At 42.9% G+C, this 23,363-nt stretch overlaps 1 protein-coding gene across 1 annotated transcript; it reads right to left on the bottom strand.

The window, feature by feature from the left end:
• Positions 1 to 703: 703 nt before the first annotated feature.
• Positions 704 to 13,922, bottom strand: LOC307032332 (uncharacterized protein; the record flags this gene model as incomplete). Its single annotated transcript, XM_079670219.1, has 5 exons — positions 13,725 to 13,922; positions 1,739 to 1,856; positions 1,425 to 1,635; positions 1,132 to 1,317; positions 704 to 986 (listed from the first exon to the last, which is right to left on the bottom strand). Exons 1-5 carry the CDS (start codon positions 13,905 to 13,907, stop codon positions 704 to 706), a joined length of 981 nt encoding a protein of 326 aa, XP_079526345.1. The 5' UTR covers positions 13,908 to 13,922.
• Positions 13,923 to 23,363: the final 9,441 nt, after the last annotated feature.

Raw genomic sequence — 23,363 nt, 5'->3', positions numbered from 1 at the left:
TTCCATCCGGAGTTGATACGGCACACCAATACAAATGGTTCAGAATGGATTGTATCCGTTCCCCAATATCGGTACATTGCTTGTCCTTTGCAAGCTTTACCAGTTTTTTTTTTAAGTCTATAAAATAGAAAGTTCAGTATTTTTTATTTTTTTTTTAAATTGGAGAATTTTAATTCTACTATAGTTAAAAAAATTAACCTACTTTTTGCAAGGTGCCAAACGTCGAACCGATGGTCCACATGTTCTTGGTTTTCCCTCAGCCATTTGTTGATCTGTGTGTGTCTGTCTGTCACAATTGTCTTCATGACGAGGTTTTCACTCTCCAAGAACTGGACACATCGCACAAGCCCCTCTTTTTCCATGTTGACACTTGAAGGGACTTCATTGCTCTGGAAATACATTCAGAACAAACATAATATTTTATAAAGATGGCTATTATAGAGCATTTGATTTTCAGCGGTCATATTTGTGAACATGGTTAATGCTTTGAGCTTGAAATGCATCGGCCAAAAAAAAACACTAGTGGTACTTTCGATAGAAAATATTCTCAGCTGTGTTTGGCTATAAAGTATTTGGAGGAGGCTATTCATAACATAGGATACATTCACTAATACTGACCTGCACTAATTGAACATCCAACACCTTGCTTATTGTGAGGTCTTGTATGATATAGGATCCATACTTGGCACAGTGACCAGGGCTATCACAGCGTCCATCCCCTCCTAACACCAGTTCTTTGTGTTTGTTCGTCTCCTTCAGTTTCTGCACAATGTTGTTCCGATTCTTGGTCCAGACTGTCTTGATTGTAGGTTGAAGGAATTTCTTCTGATGATTCAGAAATGTCCTTGTTGTGATGGTGTAGCAGTTGATGGACTTCAGTACCCTCAGCACTTTTGTTGGTGATGTACCCGCAAAAAAGAATTCCTGCTGACAACAGCAGATTTCCAGCAGGAGTTTTATCAATTAAAGGTTGATTCTGCCATGACCTGTGAGAAAAATATATTCATTCAATTTTTCTATCATACTATACAACCTGTATGAGTATCTCATGAATAGGACCACCTGTCAATCATGGCCACAAATATCATTCTCGAATACATATTTCGCATGGTCATCATTTAAAAATATTACCTTTGAAAACCACAATGTTTGCAGTTTTGATCGATTTCCACAAATGTGCCCATTGTTCTCCGAAGGCGACCTGGCGAGTTCTCTTTACACATCGGACAATGGGTGAATAGTGACATCAGGGAAGACATGAACACAAGCAGAAGCTTACTCCTAAGAGGATCATTGTCGTCCTGGTTGTCACTGTCCCTGTGAAATGGACAAAGAGTAAAATGCTCAAGTCTGCAATAAATGGCTGGATCCGACCCTGCATAATGATAATGTAGCAACATTTAAAAAACATGACAAGACAATACTCATCAGTTGACGAATCAGATTCCACGTCTGATGGGCTATAAAGATGATCATTTTGATTATCCTCTTCATGTTGGCTATTGTCGGCCTCATCAATTATGTCCCTTTCAGGGAGGTTTAGCTGCAGGTTGCACTGAATCCCAGCATCCACAGTACTTGTGTCATCATGTGTTTGTGTCCCAACAGTACACCCAGTTGGTTTGACTTCAATTCCTGAAAATATTATATATAATATTATATAATGATATATATACGCATGTTACATGTATGTGTATTTGTATCTTACATATCAATATTTAAATATTATGATACTGACCTTTGGAACAACCAACATGGATTCGAACTTGCTGTCCAGCTGACCTGAAACGTGGTCGTGCCTGCATGGACTTGTGGTGTATTCGTGGAGGGGGGTCCGTTTGCACATCAATTTCATTCTGAAATGTACAAAACACAGCACAACTTTACAAATACATTTTTGAAACTAGCTTGAAATTGTATTGAAAGTGTTACAGGCTTGGCCTGTCACTTCAAGAGTAGCAGCCGCAAGGGGTTGTGGGTGTTGGAGTCTGTGTGTGTGTAAAATGTGATGGCCAAGGCGAAGTGCAAAGGTATGAAGAGAGATACGAAAGCATGGGCGGACTGGGACACAAATTCAGCCCGGGACGTTCAGACGCACCGGCCCACGCGTGCGGACCACCCTTGTAGCCTACAGATAAATTATACATCAATGCTAATATACTGTTATGGCTAGATTCCCCAGAGTCAAGCCATAACTGCAGCTGTCTCACTTTCCTCAGGGTCAACTGCAAAAGAAGAACATCAGCAATCAATTCAATTACCAATATTATATCAATATAAAAATTCGGAAAGGAACTGCTTGTCTAATTCAGGCCTATAAAATAAATGCAATAGTGAATTGGCCACAAATCTCTGTCCTTATTATTTAATATTATTGAATATTATTATTTAAAATGATAATATTATATAATTTAACTTGGAATATCATGAGCAAGTTAAATTATATAATATTATCATTTAAGATCAGAGGGTGTGTGCCAATTTAACTTGGAATATCATGAGCAAAGACGACACACGAAGTGAGGATACCCGGCCCGGAGGAAGCCCGGGGTCCCCTTCTGGAGCCAGGCCCAGAAGGAGGACTCGTCGGCGAGCGTCTGGTGGCCGGGCTTGCCACGTAGCCCGGCCGGGCACAGCCCGAAAAGGCGACGTGGGCAACACCTCCGCTTCTCCGTCCCGCGGGCCCACCACCTACGGGAAACAGCAATGGGGTCGGGTGCGCTGCCAGAAGGGTGGCAGTGAAGGCAGAGGGTCTCGACGGACCAGACCCGGGCGACAGAAGCTGGCTTTGGGGACGTGGAACGTCACCTCTCTGGGGGGGAAGGAGTCGGAGCTTGTGCGGGAGGTGGAGCGTTACCAGTTGGATCTGGTTGGGCTCACCTCTACGCACAGCGTTGGCTCTGGAACCTTACTTCTGGATAGGGGTTGGACTCTATTCTTCTCCGGAGTTGCTCAAGGTGTGAGGCGCCGGGCGGGTGTGGGGATACTCACAAGTCCCCGGTTGGGTGCTTCGTTGTTGGAGTCTACCCCAGTGGACGAGAGGGTTGCCTCCCTACGCCTGCGGGTTATGGGGGGGAAAACTCTGACTGTTGTGTGTGCTTATGCACCCAACAGCAGTTCAGAGTATACGGCCTTCTTGGAGACCCTGGAAAGAGTCCTGTATGGGGCTCCTGAAGGGGACTCTTTAATCTTGCTGGGAGACTTCAACGCACATGTGGGCAATGATGGAGACACTTGGAGGGGAGTGATTGGGAGGAACGGCCCCCCTGATCTGAACCGGAGTGGTGGTTTGTTACTGGACTTCTGTGCTAGTCATGGATTGGCCATAACAAACACCATGTTCGAACATAAGGATGCTCATAAGTGTACGTGGTACCAGAGCAACCTAGGCAGAAGGTCCATGATCGATTTGGTTATCGTATCATCGGACCTGAGGCCGTATGTTTTGGACACTCGGGTAAAGAGAGGGGCGGAGTTGTCAACTGATCACCATCTGGTGGTGAGTTGGGTCGAGTGGCGGGGGAAGCCTCTGGATAGACCTGGTAAGCCCAAACGTGTAGTTCGGGTGAACTGGGAACGTCTGGAGGAGGCCCAAGTTCAGGAGGCCTTCAACTCACACCTCCGGCGGAGCTTTTCGGGCATTCCTGTGGAGGTTGGGGACATTGAACCAGAGTGGTCGGTGTTCAAAGCCTCTATTGCCGAAGCCGCGGCGGGGAGCTGTGGTCTCAAGGTCCTAGGTGCCTCAAGGGGCGGTAACCCTCGAACCTCCTGGTGGACACCGGTGGTCAGGGAAGCCGTCCGACTGAAGAAGGAGGCCTTCAGGGATTTGTTATCCCGGGGGACTCCCGAGGCAGTAGCAAGGTACCGACAGGCCCGAAGGGCAGCAGCCTCAGCCGTGGCCGAGGCAAAGCAGCGGGTGTGGGAGAAGTTCGGAGAAGACATGGAAAAAGACTTTCGGGCGGCACCAAAGTTGTTCTGGAAAACTGTCCGACACCTCAGGAGGGGGAAGCAGGGAACCATCCAAGCTGTGTACAGTAAGGATGGGACGTTGTTGACCTCAACTGATGGAGTGTTAGGGCGTTGGAAGGAGCACTTTGAGGAACTCCTGAACCCAACAACTCCGCCCTCTATGTTAGAGGCAGAGCTGGAGTATGAAGGGGGATCGACACCAATCTCCCGGGGGGAGGTCACTGAGGTCGTCAAACAACTTCCCAGTGGCAAAGCCCCGGGGGTGGATGAGATCCGCCCAGAAATGCTGAAGGCTCTGGGTGTTGAGGGACTGTCATGGTTGACACGTCTCATCAACGTTGCGTGGAAGTCGGAAACAGTACCGAAGGAGTGGCAGACCGGAGTGGTGGTTCCCCTTTTCAAAAAGGGGGATCAGAGGGTGTGTGCCAATTACCGAGGCATCACACTACTCAGCCTCCCCGGGAAAGTTTACTCTAAGGTACTCGAAAGGAGGGTCAGGCCGATTGTCGAACCTCAGATTGAGGAGGAACAATGCGGATTCCGTCCTGGTCGTGGAACGACGGATCAGCTTTTTACTCTCGCAAGGATCCTGGAGGGTGCCTGGGAGTACGCTTATCCAGTCTACATGTGTTTTGTAGACTTGGAGAAGGCATATGACCGGGTTCCCAGGGAGTCACTGTGGGAGGTACTGCGGGAGTATGGGGTGAGGGGGTCTCTACTCAGGGCCATCCAATCTCTGTACTCCCAAAGCGAGAGCTGTGTCCGGGTCCTCGGCAGTAAGTCGGACCCATTTCAGGTGAGGGTTGGCCTCCGCCAGGGCTGCGCTTTGTCACCAATCCTGTTTGTAATATACATGGATCTGATTTCGAGGCGTAGTCGTGGGGGAGGGGGTCTGCAGTTCGGTGGACTAAGGATTGCACCACTGCTTTTTGCAGATGATGTGGTTCTGATGGCTTCATCGGTCTGCGACCTTCAGCACTCACTGGATCGGTTCGCAACCGAGTGTGAAGCGGCTGGGATGAGGATCAGCACCTCCAAATCTGAGGCCATGGTTCTCAGCAGGAAACCGATGGACTGTCCACTCCAAGTAGGGAATGAGTCCTTACCCCAAGTGAAGGAGTTCAAGTATCTCGGGGTCTTGTTCTCGAGTGAGGGAACAATGGAGCGTGAGATGGGTCGGAGAATCGGAGCAGCGGGAGCGGTACTGCAGTCTCTTTACCGCACCGTTGTGACGAAAAGGGAGCTGAGCCAGAAGGCAAAGCTCTCTGTCTACCGGGCCATTTTCGTTCCTACCCTCACCTATGGTCATGAAGGATGGGTCATGACCGAAAGAACGAGATCGCGGGTACAAGCGGCCGAGATGGGTTTTCTCCGCAGGGTGGCTGGTGTCTCCCTTAGGGATAAGGTGAGAAGTTCGGTCATCCGGGAGGGACTCGGAGTTGAACCGCTCCTCCTTCGCGTCGAAAGGAGCCAGTTGAGGTGGTTCGGGCACCTAGTTAGGATGCCACCTGGGCGCCTCCCTAGGGAGGTGTTCCAGGCACGTCCAGCTGGGAAGAGACCAAGGGGTAGACCTAGAACCAGATGGAGGGATTATATCTCTTCTCTGGCCTGGGAGCGCCTTGGGATCCCCCAGTCAGAGCTGGTTGATGTGGCCAGGGAAAATAAAGTTTGGGGCTCTCTGCTGGAACTGCTACCTCCGCGACCCGACCACGGATAAGCGGGAGAAGATGGATGGATGGATGGATGGATGGATATCATGAGCATATGACTATCCTAATGCATCTAACTTTATGCACAATATAATAGTCTGGCCAGCCCTGCAGCCCGTTCTAGGTTCTGATTGGCTCTCTAGGTTGGCATTCTAGCTTCTAACTGGCTGTCCAGGTTGTCAATCACAGCCGTGGGCAAATTATGCTAGTCGTAACATTGCTAAACTTTTTCATGACAGTTTTCTCAGGGAGCTTGTCTGATGAGTGGACCTCTGACGCAGGCCTCGCCCTCTCCCGGCCCAGCCCCTTCAGTTAATGTATTAGCCTACTTTCAAAAACATAAGATTGACAACCTATCAATAGCCCCGTAGTCTGTATTCTATCTATATGGCGCTGGTCTGTAGGCCTATCCAATACAGTGTCAATGTAACTGATTACTGTGAAGAACGTGAATACACGGAGGTTCTTCCCACGGCACCCGAAGCCCCGTTTTCATGCTTTTTCCCCTCGAAATGTCTGGGCAGCTGGTCACCGACTGACAACGAGCCAAGTCAGAAAGCCGAAACTACGGTTTTACTACGGAGATACCGTTAGTAAATAAGGTAACACAAGTTTATACATAATATAATATCTAATAACATTCATAATACAACATGTGGTTGAATTGATTGAGAGAGCAATGCTATAAAATCAAACAATTAAATATATGAATGATGTACATACATGTGATGAAGATACAAATTGTATTTTTACACAGTCCGTTCTGTATACTTACTGGTGTAGACACAGCTTCCTCCCCAGTGTGGATGTCCAGGGGCGGAGCTTCCTACAGGCAATATAGGCGGTTGCCTAGAGCGCCACCTAGAGGGGGGCGCCAAAAATTGCAACAATTGCCCCCCCTCTATATCTGCAACCATTATTCTTACATAAAAAAAAAAATTCTAACATAAGGGAAAATGAGCCAAAAATCTAAAACGGTCGGTCGGTCTAAGAGCCTCGGCTTTAGGTGTTCACAGTCAGAACATGCTAGAGCGCTGTGCATTGATGGGTATCGGTCAAGTGTTTATAAAATTGAGCGTTGAGGAAAGAAAGACTAACGTTAGAGAACTATGAAGAGGCAAAAGCCATCTGGGGCGCAGTATAAAAACAGAAGAAAAGAAGAAGAAGAGAAACGTGCCAAGGTGAAAGGTATGCAATTTTGATTGTATTGTCAACATTAGCGAATGGATCATGTAATCTTGCTAGTTAGCCAAGCCAACGTTAGCTAGCCAGCGTTTGTTATTGCCATTCAGTCGAAACTGTCATAAGGCTATTTTCTTTGTGTCATGAAATAGAAATATTAGTAATAATAACAATGTTAGTTTTGGTGTAGCGAGCTAGCCAGTGTGGTGGAATGTTAGTTAGTTGGTAACGTTAGCTAACGTTAAGTTTACCTCAGAAAGCACATTGACTATCCGAGTCAAACATTTGCCAAATTCAACCCTGTCATAATGTGCGCTAACGTTAGCTAACTAGCTCAGTGGTTCTCAACTCCAGTCCTGTTGAATGTTTTCGTTCCAACCCAGAACTAACACACCTGATTCAACTGTTCTAATAAGATAGGCATAGCTCTTGATTAGTTGAATCAGACCTGTCAGGCTGTCCTAATGCTTACTAACTAAATAATAGCTACATTTAACAAATGGAAATTATTCAATGTTGATAATACACATTTTGTTATATCATTTTAGATTCACTTTTAAAATATCTGGGACCATCTGCTGCATCAGTTGACAAGGAACCGCCATGCACCTCAGCTGTGCCGGCTTCCTCAGGTGAGTGCAATGTGTCAATAGATGTTCCTGATGATAAATAATTGAATGTGAAATCCAGTCAATATATTTGCTCTTGTGTGTTCTTTCTATATTTATAGACCTAGAACCACATGAAGGAACGTCAGAACAGCAAGCTGCTCATCCTGATGAGATGACCACTGATTCCACCCTGCCACTGACCACTGTGTCTGTTTGTTCTGGTGAGTACAATATGTCAATAGATGTTCCTGATGTGATGATAAATAATTGAATGTAAAAATGACTGTCGTGCCATTTCTAATCCAGCCAATATATTTGCTCTTGTGTGTTCTCTATATATGTATAGGCCCAAAACCACTGCAAAGAACGTCAGAACAGCCTGCTGCATCTCATCCTGATTGCACCACAGATTCCACCCATACACTCTTCTCAGGTGCAAGGGCGCCGGAAGCAGGGGGGCCAGGGGGCCATTGGCCCCCCCACTTTTCAGCCCTGCCCCACATTTTCGCAGCAGCAGATGCCGCGGAAAACTGTACAAATCCCGTTTCAATAATTCCCCTCTACTCTAAAGTCGCATCTAAAACGCGATCTGATCTAGCTGTGTACATTTTGTTATTTTTGATTGTTATATTCAGTCTCACTAGCTTCAGGCATGTTTGAAGCTTGTAAAGGGAAGATGACAGCTCTCACTCGCCACTCTGCTGTTCCTCAGCGCCGCTCCCCCTCCCTCCCGCTGAAATTATGAATGTAAGGTGTATAGTAATCATAGATAACACGGCAGGGTCCGTTACAGTTTGTTTTTATCTGATTTCAAATAAGCAAAGTCTTGGCTTTCAGTACATTAAACTTGTTTCGGCAAATTCAGATGATAAATAGGCCTACAATTTTGAAGCTTGTAACGGAATAATTACAAGCGGAGAACGGAGTAATTTAACGTCACTGCAGGCATAACAACAGCCGGTGTTTCTCGTGAGTCTTTTCCCCGGGAAACAAACACAATACACACAAACGCAAAAATACACAAACACACGTATATACACGCGGCGCGGAACACTGTACAAATCCCGTTTCAATAATTCCCCTCTACTCTAAAGTCGCATCTAAAACGCGATCTGATCTAGCTGTGTATATTTTGTTATTTTGTATTGTTATATAATATTCAATCTCATTAGCTACACACATTTTTTAAGCTTGTAAAGGGAAGACCACAGCTCGCCTCTCACTGGCCACTCTGCTCTTCCGCAGCGCCGCTCCCCCTCCCTCCCGCTGAAATTATGAATGTAAGGCATAGTAATCATAGATAACACGGCAGGGTCCGTTACAGTTCGTTTTCATCTGATTTCAAATAAACAAAGTCTTGGCTTTCAGAATATTAAACTTGTTTCGGCAAATGCAGATGATAAATACAGGTTTGAAGTTTGTAATGGCATAATTACAAGCGGAGAACTGAGTAATTTAACGTCACAACAGGCATAACAACAGCCGGTGTTTCCCGTGAGTGCAGTAATCCAAACGAAAATATCTTCCCTCCGTAGTATTTTTGATCATTTGCTCCGCTAATAATCAATCAGATCGATGGATTCCAGAGAAGAGAAACACTTTAAAGGCCTTTTTCTCAAAACGATGACTCTGTAACAGTCATTATATAATGTGACATATTTTGCTTAATATTTGGAGTACAAAAACAATCCTGATCTCATTAGAAAGCTAGGAATCAAAATGTGTCTTCGGGTCAATGCGAACGATTTCGATGGAGCAGGTCACTTTGCATTAGGTAAAATAAAGCAGGCAGACATAACAGGAAGAATATGTACATTTTAACCCAATCAAATAGGACATTGTCACACCATTCAAATGTATCCATGTAAATTACAACCAATAAAAAAGCTTAGATTTGTTTATTTGTTACGTTGTTTACTTTATTTGTTACGTTGTTCTGCTGTGTGTGTCAGCCGTTAACCTAGAGATATAAAGAATATATACACTTGCAAACATGTCAGAAGAACCAGCGCAGAAGAAAACTAAATACGGTCAATCTAAACTTAAATTTAACAACTGGAAGGTCACATCCCTGACTACCACATCTCCGGAGGCTGGACCTTCTTCAAACAGCGAAGCCAGATGAACCCAAAAGCAGCAGCTCTAGTCTGCGGCCGCAGAAACTGTCAAAACCGCCGCCGACCCCACCGCCGCCGTTGTTGAACCAAAACAGGCTGGTTCCAACTGCATGGAGGTTTGCTGTCGGGACATTGAGGCGGTTAAAGCTGTACAGCTAACTATCAGAAAAAAGGAGACCGCTAGTAGATTATTTGGGCAAAGAGAAGGTACTTCAACGCAGAATGGTACAAAAACAGAGTGGTTAATTCTTTGCAAAACCACTAAACGATAGTGATAAATTGCAATGTTAACAACCTCATGATAACCTCATTTTTTTTTTTACTTAGGATCATACCTGTGTTTAGTCTAGAAAAAGGTGAATGTGTGCATTTTATTATAAAATTGTGTATATTTACAGACTGTTGCAAACACTAAGAAGCTTATAAACATCAGGTTTAAAACTAAGAGCTTTACAAAAAAGTAACACAATTAAAGATGTTTGGAGTTTTATTTGAGTTATTCATTTACATTTTTTGTCAAAGAGATGCTGATTTGAAACCGTTGTAGCCGTTACGGCATTTCTTGTTTCTGCCGGAGAGAGGGGAGTTTGTCCCAAAGCTTGCCGCTGTATTTACTCCCTCCATCTGACAGGAGGGAGCCTCATGTGTCACTCCACGGAGTTCACTCCGTCACGGAGGGGGAGTGTCTAGGGCGTAGTTTGGGATTGGGCCATACACACGCACTTTTTTTGGCCCCCCCAATAATAAAATGAATCCGGCGCGCCTGCTCAGGTGTGTGCCTGATGAATGTAAAGATGTTTAGCTATAAACCTAATTGTCCTCATGCTTTCAAATAATTGCTTTCTGTTTTTATTTACATTTTACACACTGTCCCAACCTTTTTGGAATTTGGGTTGTGTGTGTGTGTGTGTGTGTGTGTGTGTGTGTGTGTGTGTGTGTGTGTGTGTGTGTGTGTGTGTGTGTGTGTGTGTGTGTGTGTGTGTGTGTGTGTGTGTGTGTGTGTGTGTGTGTGTGTGTGTGTGTGTGTGTGTGTGTGTGTGTGTGTGTGTGTGTGTGTGTGTGTGTGTGAAGATATTGTGAATATGAGGTGAGAAAATGTGCTTCACATGCCCTCCAGATGCAGCAAAGACAGACGATCCACTACCAACCGATCCTGCTGACTGCCCTTCACATCTCACAGACACAATGAGGACAGAGTTTGTTCGGAGAGGACCATATCAGATAACACCTGATTTCATTTTCCCAAGGAGAGATGATGGGAGAAGTTGCCACCACCAGTACTTCAGCAGGACCTTAGTAAATGGAGAAAGGATCAAAAGAAGTTGGGTGACATATTCAAAAAAGAAGAACAGTCTTTTTTGTTTTTGTTGTCAACTTTTATCTCCAAAACAAATTCATTTAACAAATGCAGGACTGTCGGATTGGAAAAATGCAAGTGCTGCTTTGACCAGCCATGAAAATAGTCCGGAACACCTGAACAATTTGGCGTCATGGAAAGAATTGGCAGTTCGATTAAAACAAGGTACAACAATAGACAAACAAGAGCAGGCCCTCCTTGAGGCAGAGAAGAGTCGGTGGAGAGCAGTGCTGACACTACTGGTTGCTATTGTACAGTCTCTGGCAGGGCGAAATATGGCATTGAGAGGAAAGACAGAAATACTCCACTCTCCTTCAAATGGAAACTTTTTGAAAGAGGTTGAGCTTTTGGCGCAGTTTGACCCAGTGATGAAAGACAACATCCACAAGATTAAAAGTCAAACATCCCACCACAGCTACTTGGGCAAAACCATTCAGAATGAGTTGATTGAATGCATCAGTGGAAAGATTCTATCAACAATAGTGCAAGAAATAAAGAAATGCAAGTACTTTTCCCTCATTTTAGATTGCACCCCGGATGTTAGCCACACTGAACAGCTGTCAGTAGTCATCAGAATTGTGACACTGGAAGAAGACACCCAGATTAAAGAGCACTTCATGGGATTCCTAGTAGCAGAGGAGTCCACTGGTGAAAGTTTGTCCGCCCTGATTTTGAAGAGGCTGGAGGAGTTGCAGATTACCTTTGATGACTGCAGAGGACAGTCATATGACAACGGCGCAAATATGAGAGGGAAGAACAAGGGAGTACAGGCCAGGCTACTGCAGTTGAACCCAAGAGCTTTGTTTGTGCCTTGTGGGGCACATACACTCAATTTGGTCATTGCTGATGCTGCCAAAAGCTCCAAAGATGCCATATCATTTTTTGGCATTGTGCAAAAGCTATACTGCCTGTTTTCTGCCTCTACACAGAGATGGGCCATCCTCAAGAAACACGTCAACCTTTCACTCAAAATGTGGTCAGAAACCAGATGGGAGAGCAGAGTGAAAGCTGTGGAGCCTCTGCGATATGAAGCCGCAGCTGTGAGAGAGGCACTGCTTGAGGTGAGAAACCAGGCCAAAGACCCAATCATCAGGATTGAAGCCCAGTCTCTGGCAGAAGAAGTGGGGTCATTCCGCTTTTCACTGTGCACAGTGGTCTGGTATGACATGTTAAGTCAAATTCAGCAGGTGAGCAAAGTCCTGCAGTCCCAAACAATGCAAGTGGATGTAGCAGTAAGTCTACTGAAAAAGACTGAAAAAGCTCTCAAATCCTACAGAGCCACAGGCTTTGTGGCTGCACAAACATCAGCCAAGGACATGTGTGAAGACATGAATGTGGATGCAGTCCTTGTGCAAAAGCGGCTGAAGTCAACAAAGAGGCACTTCTCATATGAGTCTCCTGATGAGCCATTGAGGAATGCCTTGCAAAATCTGGAGGTAACGTTCTTTAACGTGGTGGTAGATGCTGCAGTGTCAGCAGAAAAGGAGAGGTTTACCACTCTTGAACATGTGCAAGACAAGTTTGGCATTCTGTACAACTTCCCAGACCTGCCACACCAAGAGCTGATGAAGCAAGCAGAGGCACTTGCACACACCTTAAGCCATGGAGGGCAATCTGATTTGGATGGGAAGGAGCTGGCTCAGGAGTTGGAAAATGTACCTGACTTGCCATCAAAGAGCATGACAACTCTTGAGTTGTTGAAATTCATACACACAAAGCAGCTCACCAAAATATATCCCAACTTGTGTATTGCTCTGCGGATCAGTGCAACGCTACCAGTAACAGTAGCTTCAGCCGAGAGGAGTTTTTCCAAATTAAAACTCTTGAAAACATACCTGAGGTCCACCATGGCTCAAGAACGCCTCAGTGGTCTGGCTGTAATCAGTATTAACCATGAGGTTGGTGGTCAGATTTCATATGATGATGTGATTGATGACTTTGCAGCGAGGAAGGCCAGAAGGATTGCACTGTAAATGGAAACCAGTAGGAGCTAATATGTAGGCCAACCTTGTGTGATGATAGGGAGTGGAATGTAAATAGTTCTTGAGACAAAGTGAATTTGTAATTTTTATGTATTTGTTTGTTTATTTAGCATATTATATTTTGATTATTTGACATGTGTAACATATTTTACAATACATAATTGTCTTTTAAAGCAAATGTGCACGTTATTGTTATTGTTTGTTATTGTTATTATTATTATTGTTTGTTAGCTAAGTTGTTTGTTTTAATTCTTTAGTGTGCACTTTACATTTCTTCTTAATTTTCTTTGAAAGCAAATTTGCACATTCTTTTATTGTTTGTTATTGATATTATTATTGTTTGTTAGCTAAGTTGTTTATTTGTTTTAATTCTTTAGTGTGCACTTTACATTTATTCTTAGCTCTTGTTCTTGCTTGTAATAAATAAAGCTGCAGTACTTTACTGTATAACTGTTAAGATGTTTTGATATTTTTTGGGGGGGGGGCGCAGTGGTGAAGCTCGCCCAGGGCACCAAATGTGCTAGGTCCGCCCCTGTGGATGTCCAATAGATTGTCGCTATACTCAGTTCTGTCAGTGGCTTCATTGAACAAAGTTTCCAATACCTATGTAAAAATATTGATATTTTTCATAATTTGAAGCGGTTGGAGGCCTATGAGGTATACTTTTACTATAAATGCTGTGGGCAAAGTGCATGCAATCATATATGGCATCATGACTTCATCAACTCATAAATGTGTGAGATTTGACATGTCATTTTGATTCAGGCTTTATGCTTAAAGCAAGTAGAGCGGCTTACCTTCGCTCTCTCCCTTTTGGCGAATGCATTTCGCCGTCTCTTTAGTGGAGGACTCTGCATCGGGGGACGTGTAGGAATCGGCGTGGTGGCTTGTGCTGGCATTTGGGGTCTTGGCAGTATTGTTGGAACAGCATCTTTGTTCAGTTTGAAATTCTTTTTTAATACAATTTCCTTAGCGAGCATTGTGGACTGGTCAAAACACGATCTTTCAAAGTGCTGCCCACAAATTGTAGGTTTCATCGACCCCGGGTTACCTGGACCAGCAAAGTCCGCCCTCGTACGACGCATTTGTTTGGTCCATATACGCGACATTTGATAATTTTTTGGCCACAAAAACATCCCATAGCCAGATTTGGAGACGGCCCCACATCCCCATACCACACATCGCTTGCCGATTATTCTTCGCGTTTTGTTGTTGTGCATCCTTTGTTTTAATATTTGCCGCTTCAAGGCATTTAAACAATGGTGACTCAGCTGTGTTCTGCTCAGCTGTGTTCTACTCATGACGTCACCGCCGGAAATGACCGAAGTTGTTGTTTCCAGAGCTACGAACGATCGTTACTAACTGACAACATTGGTATGCTGTTATAATCGTGATTTATTAAAAAGTACATAAATAATAAAAAAAACAAATGGCACATTTCACAATACAAATGCAGCCTCTATCATATACTAAGCCCACTAACAGGTGCTAAAAGCATTTCGTAAGCTCTTTAAGCTACATTATACCATCAAAACATTGATTTTAATTTCTAACAGTATCCTTTTCTTTGCTGCTACGTTCTGATCTGAGTTGAGCAAGGTAGTCGTTAAAATACTGAATATTTTTATATTTTCTATATTATTTTACAAAATGTGCCTTTATATACATGTAACACGGACTTATTGATATGCTATGGTTTGGGTGGGAAAGGATACCAGCGGAGCTCCCACACTGGGGGCTAACGCTACAGATAGCTAAAGGCTAAGCTATTCGGTGATATCTTTTTGTTTTGTTCGCCTCAATGCAGGTAGCCGTTAGGCATATAATTGTGACAACTTTATTTTCTTATGTTTAACACTAGATGAAAGATGGACACTCGGAATGAGAGAAGTAGTCCGCGTCGTCTATTTATGTAGACAATTATATGTTCATAAAACAGAACATTACAGATAGATCGATAGAGAGAGATAGAGAGATTTGTACCTAAACAAAACACAAGTCTAACACCAAGCGTTTAAATCAGCACTCTTAGCGATATTTTAAACTTCATGCTATCTGCACAACCTATATCATATGAAAAGCTGAGAGTCCACAGATTATATTGGTATAAATTTCATCCCTGTGCGATCAAAACTCACTGTTCTGTATGATAAATAAAAGAACATTGTACCTTGAAAATCTATAGCGGGTACATTTTACCCGTTGGCGGTTTTAGGTATACAGCGACCTCTGGCGGTCCTAGTGTTAAAGGGTTATGCACACGTTGCCACATTATAATCAGTAGAGTGATTGGGAAAACATTACGTTAGTAAAGTTCTAGCAGAACATCGGTTATTTGTTTAGTTTTAAACCGATACCCCATGATGCACTTCGCGCTAGATCCCTTTGTTAAAGGTGACCTATCATGCAAAATGGACTTTTGTACATCTTTTATACATGAATATGTGTCCCCGGTGTTCTAAGGAACTCACCACGTGTCAGAAAACGCAACCCTCTCTATTTTCCTCCATACCCAAATCTCTTAAAAAGGGGCTGCAACGGATCTGATACAGACTGATCCAGATTTGAACACTTCTATGACGTAACAGAAGTGGCGCTACGGCTATTGGGCCAACTCCACCAATCAGGAGGAGACAGCCACGGACATTGCCATTCGAAAGTGCTAGAGACGCTGTAGTACATATGCCAGGCCTGTAGATGGTGCTGTTCTCACAGAATCAGCCCATGCAAAGGCAGTGTTAAATTGAGCGAAATGAGGAATGGCAAAAATGCATGATCTGTTTGGTATTTTGAAAAATAAAAAGTATAAATATGCCTTATATAGGTATGGTAGTACACTATATTATTAAAATATAGCATGATACGTCCACTTTAAGTTCCGGGTCACCCTGACGACCGAATGGTCGACTACATATAGTGCAGCCAAGGCGCAGTGTTGTTCTGTGATTCAGAGTGGTGTTTACAGCCCTCGTTACTCTCTGCGTTCTAAGGCATAAACATGAATACTTATAATTTTGTTTGAGGACAATCTTAGCTATAGCCAGATGTGCCTTGACATCTCTGCTCAATTGTTCACTGTTTAAAAAAAAAGAAGAACAAAAAAGAGTTTGGTACCTGAATTACAGGAGGGAAAGATTACAAGTTGGGGTGGATGGCGTTGTTTGACTACTCCTCACTAAGTGTGGACTGGTATCAAGCTATACTGGAGTGTCTGTAAGGAGGGGTGAAGAAGCCTGGGTTGTGGGCTTGGGGGTATGTGTTTTGGGGTTGATACACTTAGAAGCATCTATGTTGTATATGTTGTTATTATTTGTGTTACTGTTGTTTAGGGGTACTTTAATATGTTGCTACATGAAGAGTTCATTTGGAGTGGATATAAATTAAATGTACTTCCTGGAACTTGTTGAGATCTTCATATCAGGTTGAATAATTAAAACGAAAGTTAGTTATAATCAAATATAGTCAATTATATTCTTGTATAATGCACAATGAAAATGCTTCATGTTTTCTGATTTTCTATATTTACAGTATAAACAAAACACAGGTGGTTTGTTAAATTGAGTGTGTAAGGCCTATTATGGTTTATGGGTGTCACTGATAAGAGAGGAGGCAGTTTCTTCCCTCTCCCCTCACAGCAGTACACAGGGAGGGTGGCTCCTGACTTAAAGAGCCTGTGACACGAGTTTCCCCCATCATCCAAACCCATCAATTTGAGTAAATATTGTCCCCTTGAAAACCGTTACTGAACTGATTTTGGATAGTTGTACTTTGATAACCATTAATCTGCCCTTCAATGTTGACCATATTCTGGATCTTCTCTGGGATTCTTCAAATCCTGCCAAATTATGTGTGACGTCATTGCGGGCCAAACGCTCCATCTGCACCGCTCAGGATCCCAGCATCTGCATGTAAACGCACGATGGTGCACAGAGCAGCAAGCGATGACAGCGATGACAGTTTAATTTTGAACGTGTCTGAGAGCTCATATGAGGCTGAAGGATCGGTTTATGTTGTATCTGTAATCTGTTAGAAATTTAGGAATTAGGTGCGTCAATATGGGCGATAATACGATCATGTACTCAGTGGTGGACTGGGACTTAGAAATCAGCCCGGGCCTCTCGACCGGTTCACTTCGGTACCGCTAGGAAGTTGTCAACGGGGGGAGTGGGGGATGTGCTAGTGATTTATCCGACCGGCCCACTTCGGTACCGGCCCATCGGGATTCGTCCCGATGGCCAGTCCGCCACTGCACCCAGCCCAGCCCACGTAAACTGTCAACGGGTGGAGCCTCGCTGCGGGGAAACGGTGGACCTAGCGTCCCGATCGGAGTGGGAATAATAATAATAATAATCATAATCCGTGCATTTTATCCATTAATTTCCCCAACATTGTGGTAAAAAAAACACACGTTTAATCCATGTTGGTATACTACAACTACAAAAAGCATCGGTTTGTTTTTTCATCAGGAAATGCAGACCAGCTCAAACAAACGATTTTTAATCATCATCGTCACGATCATTTAATGTATCATATGTTCGCCGAATTGACATGAAAGCACTAATAAATGTAGTTTCATCCACTTGAGTTTACAACTACAAAAATAATCGATTTGTTTTTATATCACATCCGACGGGAGGAAATTCAGCAGCTCTCACTACCGATTTGTAATCCTAATTTAATCATCATCTTCACCACGATCATTTATGTTTATATTCGACGAATTGACATGAAAGCACTGACAAATATGAATATACTGTAGTTAATTTCATTAAAATGTTATTAACGTGGCTAAACTCAATAATTCACAATTTCTACGCATGACAACACACTTTGTCCGTGTTTGGCTCTCTCGTCGCACGGTGAAGCATTCCCGCATTGACGTCACTTCCGGCTTCCCCCAAAACTTCAAAATGAATCGAAGGAATTTCCCCGCGATGTTCAAAGTTGACCTTCTTTTTTAGGATGACGGTTCGAGATGACTAGTAGCCCAATATTTCATTGCACAACAGTTGTTGGAAGGCTGTCACAGGCTCTTTAAGGAGAAATACATTGAGGCCCCAAAAAGGTGGTTATGTGATAGCCGAGAAAAATATTTTGCAAGTCCTGCAAAGTAGGGGTCATGTCCTTTTTACACAAACATGGGAAGGTGTGTCTTATGCCATAGCCATAGAATAGTCTGGTCATGTCCAGTCCTGTACATCAGAGGCCATGCCCAGTTTCCACAAATAAGGGTATGGAGGAGGTGTCTTTAGGTTTTTCTATCCTGTTTTTGAGCATAAAGACACTGGCAGAGAGGGAGCAAACTCTCTCTCTCTCTCTCTCTCTCTCTCTCTCTCTCTCTTTCTCTCTGGCATAAAACACACCTTCCCATGTTTGTGTAAAAAAAGAGAGAGAGAGAGAGAGAGAGAGGGATAGAGAGGGAGAGAGAGGGGGGGGGGGTTCCCCTGGTATACTCTCTCCCGGTAAAGCTCTCTCCCTGGAGAGCTGGGTTTTCGCCTCGGTAAGGTTCTCTCAAACTTGGTAACTATTGCTTAAATCTCTGTGGGTTGAATGCTGAGTGAATGTTTGGATTGAAGTTTTTAAAACTAGGATTTCTACCCGATCATTCGGAGGAGCTGACCTCTTAAATGTGTTGGGCTATAAGTTGTGAATGTTAGAACCTTCGATCCATGAGGAGATCCCTCTGGGTTCTGTCGGAATTCAAACTGGTCATTCTGAGGAGCAGACCTCTTAAATGTGTCAGGCTATAGGCAGGGGCGGTGGGTACTGTAGGCTAGGGAAGGCTAAGCCTTCCCAAATATTTGTGTCACTGCATCCTGTTAAAAGAAAAATATAATGTATAATGTTTGTGTCTTTGACATTAGCCCTGCTATGCAGCCACCTGTGCCCTGTACTACGAAGCCAGTTCAACATACCCTGGATACGTTTGAGTTATGATATCTTAACTAACCCTAACAAACGCGCTCCCGCTAAGCGGTCCTACGACGCTGGTTATTAACTCGGTAAATCAAGCCAGGGTTTCTCTCTCCAGTTGAGAGTGCGTTCACGTGAAAGGGGCGGGGTTAGCAACATTTGACCAATCACAAACACGAACAAGTGTAGCCTACTCACAGCGCAGCGTCATACTTCATTAATGAAAAGTAAACTAATATTAGACAAATATGAACTTTAAACACCCATGACTTAAACATATAATCCAGGATACAAGCCACATAGTTGCACCTGCAAGGTGAATACAGCTGGCAACAGAAAAAGTGTTTGAATGCGTATTAACAGTTTTATGATATCACTGCCCCGTCTAAGACACGAGTGGATCTGACTTTAATTACATTTGACTTGAGTGTTTCGTCAAACTTAATGTGTCGCTTAAAATAATACATCTGCATACAGTATGTGACAATGTAAGTGTTGCACGGCCAGATACGGCTCGAAAAGCTGACTCAGATTAGGAAATATATGATATAGTATGATATTAGCCTATATGATCTATGATCTGATTGATAATGTGATATGAATGATAGGTGCAACACGTCGGCATCTTAAACTGTATTTCCTTTATACTTAATAGATTTAAACTCCGCACACTTAGCTCTGATCAGGCGGTGCTTTCACTGAGTTGATCTCTTTTCTATAGACACCGGAGGCAGGCAGCGTCAGGTAAAACAAGTTATTTAGCCTTCCCAAACCTGAGCCTAACGCGCCGCCTATGGCTATAGGCTGTAAAAGTTAGAACCTTCGGTCCATGAGGAAATCCCTCTGGGTTCTGCCGGAATTCAATCTGAACATTTTGAGGAACTGACCTCTTAAATGTGTCAGGCCATAGTGTTTGGATGTTAACCCTGTCGATCTGTGAGGAAATTCCTTTGGATTTTGTCGGAAGACTTTAATGTATGAACTATGAATTAAGGTTTTAGATTAGAAAATAACCCCAGCATGATATGTTTAGTATCAAATCAAATCAAGTTTTATTTATATAACACATTTATAAACTATTTTTGGTCGAGCCAAAGTGCTGTACATATAATAAAAATAGCCTACAGTAGGGACACTTTACAGCTAGTACAACAGCACTGATTGTTCAGAATATCAGTATTAGAAAAAACAACACCCTCTATCCTTAGAGTAGTAGTATGATTATAATGTTGTAAGGAGAGAAGGTAAAAACCCTGTATAAGTTTGGACCTATTTTTCTTCAAATAAACTGATCCCACCTTTTGGATTGGGACAACTTAAAAGACATCTGCACTCTCCTCTCCTGCTTCAAATGTAAGATTGCTCAATGCCACACTCACACTTAGGAAGGGCCACACCTCATTTACTGATATCAAATCCTTCAGGATCGCTTAAATAGATTAAGCGGGTCGTCTGAATTGAAACAGCAGTTAATTGAACCTGGTTCTTCAGGAGTTAATAGAGGTGAGATCTTGCTGACGTTTGTGGATCTGAGCCAAGCAGTAAACTTACATAGACTCAATAACTTCTGTTAGTTCAATTTGCCGGAATAAATGATCAGCTCCTCCCGACTCTTACAGACTGTAGAGGGATGCAAAAGATTAAAAAGGTGAAGCAAGTTAAGGGAAAGTTAACGGATTTACAGTCCAAAATTATTTTTCTCCAAGAAACACACCTGGCTTTGAATGAAGACATCAGGATTAGGAGGAGATGGCGGGGTGAGGTATTTTCAGCTCCTTTTACGACCAGGCAAGAGGGGTCATGACTCTTATACATAGGTCCATTCCATTAAATGTCACAAAGGTAATCGCAGATAAAATGGGAAGGTATTTGATCATTCAGGGTACTTTTTATACAGAATGTCTTAATGAGGTTAATATTTATGCACCAAATAAGGACGACACACATTTTTTCAATGACTTCTTTTTTATCTTTACATCTCTCGAAGGCCAATACATTATAGCTGGAGACTTTAATTGTACTCTAGACCCCGGTAAAGATAAAGCTTCACATATAGACAAGACTCACAACAAAAGTAGTACAATTATTCACCAGTCCATTAAAGAGTTAAACTTGAGGGATAAATACCCTGGATTGTCAATATATTCCTGTTTTTCTAATACTCATAAAACATACTCCCGAATTGATTACTTTTTAGTTTCTGCAAGTTTGGTATGTAAAGTTAAGGATTGTATGTATGACAGTATTCTGATTTCAGATCATGCCCCGAACAGTATGGTTTATGTAGATCCAGGGCTGTTGAAGGATCCCCCCAAATAGAAATTTCAGCATAAATGGTTACAGGACTCAGACCTAACAAATTGATCTATATTTTACGCTTAATACCTCTGAAACTTCTGCAAGCACCAGGTGGGAAGCGTTTAAGGCTTATATTAGGGGTCAAATTATTAACTTTACGAGCTCCAAATCTAAAAAAGCCAAAAAACAATACTATTATTAGAGTCCAAAATTAAAGCCATGGAAAACACTTATTTTAGAAATCCCTGTCCTAAATGACACCAAGAATTGTTACTATTAAGAGCACAATATAATGAAATCTCAACCTCTAAAGCAGCAGCTAACTTACTGAACCTTAAACAATCCATCTTTGATCAAGGGGAAAAGTCAGGTAAAATCCTGGCATGGCGTATAAAACAACTTCAAATTGAAAGAACTATCACTGTGCTGAAAAACGACAAGGGGGAGACCGTTGCAGACCCTGTGGCAATAAATGGGGCTTTCAGGGATTATTATGAAAGATTATACAGCTCTGTAATAGACGAGGGGACACTGCTCCATTCTTAGATAGCCTCACGATTCCCAAATTATCGGATGAGGAAAGTTTGAATATAGAGAAAGTATTGTCTTTGGAGGAGATCTCTGAGGCAATGAAGAGCATGAAATCGGGAAAAGCAGCAGGACCGGATGGCCTGCCCATTGACATCTATAACAAATTTGAAGCGAAATTAAAGGCACCCCTTTTGGAAATGTTTATTGAATCTATTCAAAATGGAATACCGCTGATCACACTCCTGCCAAAACCTGGGAAATCAAATGATAAGGGCGAAAATATGCGCCCAATCAGCCTCCTAAACTCAGACTTGAAGATACTTTGTAAGATCTTGGCAAGGAGACTGGAATGCCTGCTGCCGGAAATTATAAAAGAGGATCAAAATGGGTTCATGGTTGGACGTCAGGGATTTCACAATGTGAGACGGGTTTTGAACATTTTACATGACCAAAGGGGGGCGCCGGGTACAGCTCTCTTGGCATTAGATGCTGAGAAAGCTTTTGACAGGGTGGAATGGTCCTATTTGTTTGAACTTCTTGACCGTTTTGGTTTTGGGGAGAGTGTTTGTAATTGGGTAAAACTTTTATACAATGACCTGTATGCAGAAATAATTACCAATAATATCATATCAAAGCCGATAAGGATTGGTAGGGGCTGTAGACAAGGTTGTCCTCTATCCCCCCTTCTTATTTTAATCCAAATGAACCATTTGTTATTCCTGTGAGAGAGCACACAATGATTACAGGCATAAATGTGAGAGGGTTTGACCATCGAATAGCTCTTTATGCTGATGACGTGATTCTCTTCCTTCGAAATCTGGAGAATTCTATACCGGCTCTTATGGATCTGATTAAAGGGTTTAACCATATATTCGGTTACAAAGTAAATAATTCAAAATCCTCCATAATGCTCCTTAACTTGGAGGAAAGGTCTAACCCACCCAAACATGCTGGCCATTTTAGAACAGTAAATACTTTTACTTATTTGGGTATTCAGATTGTTCCCAAATTGGAAGATATTGTGAACTCTAACTATAATCCGACTATAGCGTCTATTTCCAAATCAGTTGATAGATGGTCAAACCTCCCGATCTCTCTAATGGGTAGAATTACCGTAATATACTCAAAATGAATGTTCTCCCCAAGCCGTTATATTTCTTTCAAAATATCCCCCTGCCACCCCCACCAGATTTTTTTCCTAGAATGAAGAAAATGTTTAGTAATTGCATATGGAATAACAGACGCTCCAGGCTCCGTTTGTCTCTCTTGTACTTTCCTTATGATAGAGGGGGATTACAGTTCCCTAACATGTTGTGGTACTACTGGGCAGCTCAGCTGAGAACATTGATGTTTTATTACACAGAGGAGAGGCCTCTGGCGTGGAGGGATGTTGAGTCTTGCTCCTTAAAGCTCCCACTTATCTATATTCTGACAACCCTAAAAACCTTAAAAAAAACGACACCTAAGCCCTATAGTTAAAAATATGATTGGTGTCTGGCAGGAGGTTAAAAAATATATGAACGAACCTTCTTCTCTCTCCTGGTTTAGCCCGATCTGGGGAAATACTTGTTTTGCGCCAGGGAATGCCGAGGGGCGTTTTAGACTATGGGCTGAAAAGGGGGTGGGACAGTTAAAAGACATGTTTGGAAGTTATAATGGGAACTTTTTATAATTGAGGAACTTTCAGTAAATAC

The sequence above is a fragment of the Notothenia rossii genome (assembly GCF_949606895.1).
Source record: "Notothenia rossii genome assembly, chromosome: 3".
Lineage (NCBI taxonomy): Eukaryota > Metazoa > Chordata > Actinopteri > Perciformes > Nototheniidae > Notothenia > Notothenia rossii.
This window is presented reverse-complemented; position numbering and strand designations above follow the sequence as displayed.